Genomic DNA, 9,638 nt, shown 5'->3' with positions numbered 1-9,638 from the left:
TGGAGCGCCGCGGTGAGTGGAGGGTGGCGGCGCTCGCTACGGCGGCGGCGGCGGCAGGGCCCTGGGGTCACCCGCGAGTTGCCGTGCGCCGCCCAGGCGGCGGCCCGGAGTGGAGGCGACTGCGGGCTGCGCAGGGGGCCGGCGGCGGCGGGCCGGGCCGGTGTCCCCGAGACTCCTGGTCCTCCGGGAGGGGTCTGACCGGACGTGGGGCGCGGCAGGAGCGGAGGAGCGGGGAGGGCGCGAGCTGTGGCCCTGAGCAGATGATGAAGATAATAAAAGCAAACACATAGCACGTCCCACGTTCGGCGTACAGTTTTCTAAGAGCGCTACACGTTTTAACTTAACGAGAGTTCCACGATTATTTAACTAATTTTTCACACGGGGGAAACCTGCCGGAACATACAGACTAGTAATTGGCATAGTGTGATTTAAAGTCGGACAGTTTTGCTCCAGAATCTGTGCTCCCTACCGCTACAGAGTCTGATCGGATCCTGTCCCACCCGCCCTGCCCTGACAGCAGCCCTCAATTCATCTGGGTCTCTGTCCCGAGATATCTTAGGATTTCCGTGGTGCATTGTTCTCGTCCCTGTCTTTTGAGCTGAGGGAGAGGTGTTTCGTTCCGAGGCCTCTTGAGCCTCAATGTTTTTTTCCAATTCCGTTGTGGACGTGTTTGGTGCTTGACTTTTTCTTTTTTCTTTTTCTTTTTGATGGGTGAGCCCAAGTCTGAGACGTTTCAGGCTGGAGCGCTAGTGGTTCACGAGACTTGTGTCTCCATATTCATCTTTTTTGACTCTCTTCCTCCATAAAGAATTGGCCTCATACCTCTTCGGAGAGGAGGACTGTTAGTTGCTAAAGGCGGGAGCTGAGCGCTCCTTCCCCTTTCTCCAGGTGTCTCCGAGACGGTATCTCTTGTCCATCGCTATCAGTGCCTGCAGCCCTTTTTGGTTGCTCCATGTTCCCATTCTGTATTTAAATTCTGGGATGGGGAACGTGGTCTTTGGCATTGGGTAGTTTTGGAGAGCCCTGCCTGTCAGGAATGCTGGACATTCTGGAGGCGTGGAAGGTTGGGCAGCTTCATCTTCTTTAAGCGTGCTGAATTCTAACTGCCCAGGAATGAAGTGTATTGCGTTGCACGCCTTTCTTTAGAAATTAGTTATTTGCATATTATTGATAAAACTTTTTAACATGCCCTATTCTGTCTTTGTGAAACGTGCATTTAAAAAACATAATCAAAGACCTCCAGAATGAATTTTTCTGATTTTTAAAAAACATCTCTAGGTATCAATAGATTATTACCAATCAGAAATTTGTTGAAATAGCAGATTTCAGAAATATATGGCGGTTTTTCCTGAGGTAGAAATAGTAAGTTAGGGAACTATTAAGTACAGATATTTGGGTTTGTTTTACTCTTCATTTAGGCAGCCATGTGCCTAAAATGAAAATACTTCTGTAAGGATACATTTGGGGAGGAGGAACATGGGGCAAGAATATTTGATTAACACAGGCTCCTGAAGTCTTGGAAAAGCCACATTCCAGGGTACCGGAAGTTAGTGTTCACATTTCTAATACACATATTACTTAGAATTTAGAACATATAGAGAAAGTAGTTTGGCACAGTGGTTTTCTCTTTGCTACAAAGTTCTTTGCAAAGTGGATAAAATGCTTTTTTTATGTTGATGGTTTAGAGTTGGAAGAGATGCAGAGAATTAGGAGAGTTTCACAAATATTTTGCTCAACAGTCTGTTTGCACAGTTCAAACTTCATTTGGAAGCCATATAGTAGGCTTCCATGAAGTCAGTTAAGTTTCTGGAATTGTTTCCAGTCCTGTATTTCTTGCTCACAATTTACAGATATACTGTAGTGAAGTCACATTTTGTTCATTACTTACGTATGTTAACAATATCCCACAGTAAAGCACGCTAGTGATAATGGCTAACAGTTATCTAGTCTTCATGATGAACCAAGCATTGTGCTAAGTGCTTTCCATATTATTATCTCATTTAATTAAATTTCCAGTTGCAATCTGTTAGTAACTACATTTTATGTTACCACCAACTAGAGGATGTTCATTTTGGGACATGAGAAAGTAATGTGGATGATCTCAGAAAGTGTATAACCTCCAAACTTTCTCATTATCATAGTTCAATTTTGTGAAAGCTTGGATTAACTTTATGTTAACATTTTTTTCAACTGTAGTGTTTCCTTCAGTTTGAAATATGAAAAGTAGTAAAGTATATGTAATAAAAGTAGTACATTGCTCACCGTAATCTCGACTAGAGGTAGAGTATAACCCCTTTTAGTTCCTCACTTCCCCATCGTTTTTGTTCGTTTACAGACATTCTTAGTCTTGACTAAATATATTCAAGCATTTCTGAAACACTTTTTACAACTTTGGGCTACTAATTTGACAGTTAAAATAATTTTTTTTTACTGAGATAGGTGAATTGTTTTATTCGAAGCTTGTGATATATGCTTTAAAATTTATAACCATCTTTTTACCAGTGACAGTGACCAATTTTCTAATTTACTAAACTAAAAGCCATCAAAATTAATCAGAGTGACTTTATTAAGTAAGCTGCAAAAATGATAAATTAAGCTAATAGTCTTCTCAATTAACGATTTAAAAGAGCTGCCCAAACAAGGCACTTGAGTGTTTTGTTTGTTTTTGTTGGAGGGGAGACTTAGGACAATTTGGGGGGCACTATTATTATACCTAAGTTCATTTTAGAAGTTATTTACACATTTAAGGATTAATGTTAGATAGGTTTGAAGCTAGATTAAATGTAGAAATTGCATTTCCAGAAATAATTTGAGATTAATAAGAATACTGAATAAAGGAATTTTAAAAGCCATTGAAGAAGTGTCAGGACACCTTATTTAATAATCAGAAGTAGAGAAACAATAATAGAAATCAACCTTTGATTTCAATTTTATGTACTCTTGCCGTTACTCAGCTTCATATGCTTGGTTTTTTGGTAAGATACTATTTTAGAGACAGATTTTTAAAAACCGATTCTATTTTCCGTTCAAAACACTGCAGAGTTAAACATTTTTATTTCTGTAAAAATTGAAACTTTATAAACTTTTAAAGTTTATAAATTCATTATAAACTACTTATTTATTATTATTCACTATTAGTTCTGCCAATTCATCACTCATTCTGCGGACAGTTTTGAGTTGTTTATTCCTCATATGCCAAGCACTGTGCTATAAGCAGAGAACGCTTGGTTAGCAAACATTGGTCATGATTTTGAGATTATAGTCTGGATAGGGAGACACGAATCACCTATGAGAACTTCGATAAGTGCAGTGATGAAAAGTATAAGATGGTGTAAAGCATATAACAGGAGATTCTGTTCTAGTTTGGTGGTGGTGGTGGTGGTTATGGGAGCAGGGGAGGTCCAGGAAGGTTTCTTTGAGGAAGTGATCTTTGAGCTGAGATCAGAATGAGTAAACAAAGAGGAAGGAGTAGTCCAGGCAAATGGAACTGCATATAGTCAGGACCCTGAGTCCAACAGTTGGTGTTTCTCAAGTTGCAGGGACAGAACCCATTATAAGTCTGAGACCAATTTGGTGGGTTGCAGTCAGCTTTTTAAAAAATGAAATGGGATAGGAAAGAAAACATCTGAGTACATCACCTGGCTCCTTAGCCAGAATCTGTTTTATGTTTACGCATTCCTACACACATACCACACACAAACATAACATACTTAATGTGTATACTGGCTCCACTGTGGGTCACGGTAAACAAATACTGTTGGAAAAATGAGAAAGAGGTGTGTGTGGCAGGAGTGTTGAAAGTGTTGAGTAGGAATTGTGACTCCAGAGGACGTTGCAGAGGTAGGTAGGAGCCAGATCTCATGCTGAGCCTTGTAGTGCACAATAGCTTCTCACTTGTCTTTTGGAAGAGTTTTGAGCAGAGAAATGACATGATGAGATTCATGTTTTGAAAATGTACTCACTACATTTGGAATGAGACAAGAATGGATGTGGAGAGATCATTAGGAAATTAGTAACAGCAGCTAGACTACTTCCTCTTTGTTTACTCATTCTGATCTCAGCTCAAACATTTGAAAAATGTTTTAATAATGCTTGAGCTAATTTAATTCCTAAAGTCATTTCCTTTTTGATTTCAAACAAAATTAGGACTTTTAATTACAGAAAGGTAAAAGGTAAGGATGAAGCAGAAACAAACTAAGATTTTCTTGAGTTCCAACTATGTGCCAGGTTTAGGTGTTTTAACATATGAAGTCTTTTAACTTTGTGTTCCCTTTTAATCTTCATACAGCCTGTAAGCAAATTGTACAGGTCACACATTTAGGAAGTATTCAGTAACGATTCAATTCTCAGTCTTTCTCATAACAAAGATTGTGATTTTATTATACCACCCTGAAATTACCAAAAATATTGCTCCAGTAATCATACATTTATTTGTTCAACCAATCCAGGTGTGTCAGATTAGTGGACATCTTTAGAACTTGTTTTCAGCAGAGAAATGTTCTTGATGAAAGGTGATAATCCAGAATGTGTGTGTGTGTGTGTGTGTGTGTGTATGAGTATGCATTATTATTGAGAACATACTGTACTTGAATTTCTTTTATGTGTTGGACACTTCTATACCATTGTCTCTTTTAATGCTTACAATAATCTCATGAGGTAGGTATTGTCAGGATGTTATCTCCATTTTATAAATGAGTTTACCAAAGTGAGGGGATTAACAGCTTGTCAGGTCACACATAGTAAGTGATAGAGGGGGATTTTGAAAACAGGTCTTTCTTTTTTCAAAGCTCATATTTCACCTTTATTTTTGAAGGTGATGTCATGGAGGGAGAATATTTTCTTCTACTAATTGACATTTCAGAATAACTTTTACAGTTTAAAAAATTCTGTACCTTAGGAGTTAAGAGGAAGTTTATTAAGAGCATGGGTTTTGGTGACAAGGCAGATGTGGGTTTAAGTACCAGTTCATTTATCAGCTGAGAGCTTAAATGAATTATTTAAGCTCCAAACCTCAGGTTCCTAACTTGTGAAATGAAGAGAATAGTAGCTTGCATATCATAGAGTTGTCAGGGTTATTGGCACTTAATAAATGGAAGTTGCTTTATCAGTAATACAGGGTTTGTTGTTGTTGTTATTGTTTTAAATAGAATATTGAGGCAGGCTTTGGGCTATTTGTGAAAATCTAGTATAATGTCCCCTGATTAATGTAGTATTTGTGTTTCTCTCTTTTTCTCACCCCCTTAAGGAGTTCCGTTTTTTTGACTGTTATATGAAAGGATGATTGCTCACAAACAGAAAAAGACAAAGAAAAAACGTGTCTTGTCAGCAGGCCAGCTCTCTACTGATGTTACAACTTCTGAAATGGGGCTCAAGTCCATAAATTCCAACTCCATTTTGGATCCTGATTACATCAAGGAGTTGGTGAATGATATCAGGAAGTTCTCCCATGTGTTACTATATTTGAAAGAAGCTATTCTTTCAGGTTCGTCAACTCTTTTCTCTTAGCATTCTTACTGAATAGTTTGTAAAATTTTAAATGCCAGCCTAGCTACAGATAAGTGTATACACAGTAGTAGCAACAGGGTATTCTGCTTTAGTTCTTCTTTTTTTTTTTGCCAAATGTTTGATGTTTACAGTGTAAAGTATTTTATAATCAGATACAGTGCAATACATAGTAGAAACTTTGGTAAGTGAGGGAACAAGAATCCAAAAAAAACAATTCATTCTTTGGTTCTTAGAAGTTGGACCCATTTGACATGGGAGATGTTTAGATCTTTGGAATTTTAGCCTTCTTGTTAATGGTAACACAGTGCATTGATTGGTCTTTAATAAGCAGACTGATGTTTTTAATTTACATTGTTGACACTTCTGCCTGGATTCAGTTTTCTATATTGTTCCTAAAAGAATCTAAAATCACTGATTTGAGTGAATTTTTTTCCTCAAAAATCCAACTTAATTCTGTTTTGCTATTCTCTTCCTCAATTAAGAGATAATCACAGACTTTATTCTCTGTCTAGTTAGAAATGGATAATGTAGCATGAGACTTGATTCTCCTGAAGTAAAGAGCTATATGTATTTGTACTCCCTGACTTGATCTTAGTACTTAAGTCTTTCAACTTTCCGTGCCTCTTTTATATCTAATTTTGATGGCAATGGTAATTAATAATCATATAGTTCCTATTCTTTTGTAATAAGTAGCAGTTCAGTCCATATTCATAAAGGTATGTCTGGATGTAGAAAAATGAAGATTCCTAGTGTTACTTATATGAGACCTTCTGAGACTTCATAGACATTTATAAGATTTCCATAAATATTTTCTATGTTTATAAATTAGATATTCATTTTCTAACATGTTCTGAAAAACAGAAACTGCAACCATGTGTTCTATTTGTCCTAAATGCTGCTTTTAGGAGTTTATTTCTAACCTAATTATAATTTTCAAGTTGAAATGCCCCAAATACCTGGACTTGAATTGTAGCCTCAAAATTTTAGTACTTGAATTTTCCTTAAAATGACAATCACATAAGTCATTCTTTTGACACTATATGTATGTTTTTAGAAAAGAATTTACCTACACTTCTGTTCATTTTAATAGCTTGAGTTTGAAGTCTAATTATGGATAATTAAATGGTAATAAAGTCATCTTGTTAATGTGGAAAGATATTCTAAATACATTAAGCATTATACTGGTAACAGATTCATTACTAAAATGACACATCTGCCATTTATTTAAAGAAGCATACCTTTGTAATAAAGACTTGTTCTTAACTGAGTTACTTGTTTTAAATTTGTTTTTTAATTTACATACAGTAAAATTTACTCTTTTTGTTGTAGCTGGGTTAATTTTGAATTTGAAATTTAAAATGATGTATTAATTAACAAATCATTTACTTCACTTTAGGGTAAAATCTGATTTTATTTAATGTATCAATAAAAATAGGTTTTCATTAATATAAATAAGATTTTTAGTTAGGATATCTGTTTGTTTTTATTTGTTTTCCATAGGAGATTTATATCATTTGAAATCCTCATCTTGCATATTTATCCCTTCTTTCACAGATTTAAAATGATGGTAATTTAAAACAAGTTGGACCCACTCCTTATCTCCACAATATTTTTATATGAGTTTTAATTTGTGAGTAAACAGTTCATAGGTTAGGAAGAAAGAGGACTGAAAGCTGATCCTAAGTGAGAAGAAAAGAGAAAATTGGTAATAAGTATAAGACAGCAAAAGGAGATTACCTTTTGAGGTAAAAGGGTGTGTGTGGAAATATATATTTTAGGAGTGTGTCTGTACTTGTCTCCTTGTTTTATTTAATTTATTTAATTTATTATTTGTTTTTAGACCTTTTATTTTATATTGGAGTAAAGCCAGTTAACAATGTTGTGATAGTTCTAGGTGCACGCAAGCAATGTGACTCAAGGAAATATATTTTTTACAGAAGTGTAATATTAAAAATCCAAAAGGATGTTATTCTTTTAATAAGAAAACCAGTACTTCATAATTTAAGACTTGATTATATTGCTAATAATAAAAAAGCTTGCGGTTTATGATTGGTAAATTAATTTAAAAATGTGAAAACCATCTTTTGGGTAACCAACTCTCATTAGTAGGCAGTGGCCAGAGTATTTTCATTAATTTATCTTTGAGTTGATTTTAATGCTTGGTTCTTCAGTCAGAGTTAAAAGGATTTATGTAGGCCATCTGAGAATAAATCTTGGATTTAACAAGAATTTGTTTTCTCTGTCTTTGCATCATTGTTATCAAAATCTAGAAATATATTCTTTAGTTTATTTGAATTGATAAAACCTTTTTTGTTTGTTGTTTTCCTTAAGGGAGTATGTTAAACATATAAATTAACCTCATTATAGATGACAAGAAATGCTACATAATAATATGCTTCTTTAATTTTGCTCATGATTTTCAGCTTGTTAGAGTATCATACTATTTATTTATTTAATAGAATTATTACAACAATCACATGAGATCTTCAGGAAAACAGGTAAAAAGTTTAAATTCTGTAACTATTTAAGGTGGTGTTATTATATATGTTACTGGACATAGACATAGGCCATGCTTTTGTCTCTGGGTATTGAGAAATATCCCTGGACTTCTGCTGTTCTTTAGTACCAGCATAGTTGTAAACTGTGGCCACTGTTTTTATTTTGGAGTGAGGGATCCTTGTCAATATTGTATCAGCGGCCTTGCCAGTATTTTGTCTTTTGCCTCCTTAAAAGAAGGAAGGCAAATTTTTGGTATTGTTTGTTACTTTTCATTTCATGTCAGTTGGCTGTTAAAAAGCTAAAAAGTTAGCTTTTAAGAATATAGACTGTGGGTGTACTAATCACCTTTTGATGTTAATCTGAATACCATTTTCTCTATGTACTTTACCTGTCATGAGGCAGTGATGTGCAAAATCACTTGACTACTGCTTCAAGTATTAAATCATGTTGTTGAGACTAGGCTTAGGTTAATAGCTTTGTGATAGGTTTATAGCCACATTTCCCTTTCCTAAACTAGTTACAGAGATGATATATAATTGTATATGGTGCTTCACATTTTACAGAGTACTTTTGCATACAAACGGTATTTAATCATGCAGTTCCCACAAAGGCAGGTACTTTTAGACCTGTTTCACAGATGAGTTGTATGTATAATTTAGATTATGTGATTTCATCAACCTCTTATTGCTGATAAATAGTGGTTTCATTTGGAACCCAGAGGTCATGAATGCAGAATGGTGTGTTCTTTTCTTGCTATCTCAGCTGCTTCACGTGGCAGGTACTATAAAAACACTGCTCAGTTTTCATTATCTCATTAACCCATTCTGTTTTCCATGGGGTTTATCTCGACTTGCACTATCCAATATGGTAGCCTCTAGACATATGGCTATTTAAATTTAACTAAAATTTAAAATGCAGCTCAGTTGCTGTACCACGTTTCAAGTGCTTATTCGCCACCTCTGGTTAGTGGCTACCATTTTGGATGGTGAAGTTATAAAACTTGCCATCATTAACAGAGATTTCTGTCAGACAGTGATGGTATAGACATTTGGCTTTTATCAATCTCGAGAATATTGAGATGAATTTTTGAGCTATAAGTATTTTTGATTTGTATAGCATGAAAAGAAAACCTAGAAAAAGTTGTTATTGGAGCAAATTAAAGAAAATTTTACCTAGAAATAGGAATTCTTGGAATCTATTTGGAATCTCCCTCAAATTGCCTTTGGAATGTTAGCTTTCATGCCGTTCTTTGATTTGAACTAGCAGATCACTTTCCAAGCATTTTATACAAGTTGGTGAGATTGGTAGTAAGGAATGGCAGAAAGAGCTCAGGAAAGAGAATCACACAATCTAGCTTCTAGGCCTAGTTCTGCTATTAACTAGTTTTGGAATATGGCTTAAGTCACTTAATAATTTGTTAAGAATGAGGCGCTTATACCAGATGCTATTGATTTTATAATTCTGTGATCCAAAAATTGATTAGAGTTGGAAATTCTTCGTTCGGAATATTGACAATTCAAGGCTGAAGAAAACAGCTAAGTATTTGTTTTCAAACTATATAATGCATAGAGGACATCATTCGCCTCCCACCAGTCTGTAGGATTTTTTTTTTTTTTTTTTTTGGGCCCCCGGGC

At 35.4% G+C, this 9,638-nt stretch overlaps 1 protein-coding gene across 1 annotated transcript in view; it reads left to right on the top strand.

The window, feature by feature from the left end:
• Window positions 1–9,638, top strand: part of ARHGAP29 (Rho GTPase activating protein 29) — a 75,787-nt gene that overhangs the window by 11,666 nt on the left and 54,483 nt on the right. The window contains exon 2 of the mRNA XM_007468109.1: window positions 5,246–5,482. Coding sequence (XP_007468171.1) covers window positions 5,278–5,482 — 205 coding nt within the window. The 5' untranslated portion in view covers window positions 5,246–5,277. The remainder of the gene's footprint in view (window positions 1–5,245; window positions 5,483–9,638) is intronic.

Source organism: Lipotes vexillifer, unplaced genomic scaffold (assembly GCF_000442215.2).
Source record: "Lipotes vexillifer unplaced genomic scaffold, Lipotes_vexillifer_v1.1 scaffold905, whole genome shotgun sequence".
Lineage (NCBI taxonomy): Eukaryota > Metazoa > Chordata > Mammalia > Artiodactyla > Lipotidae > Lipotes > Lipotes vexillifer.
The sequence above is the reverse complement of the archived record's forward strand: the minus strand, read 5'-3'. Positions and strand labels throughout refer to the sequence as shown.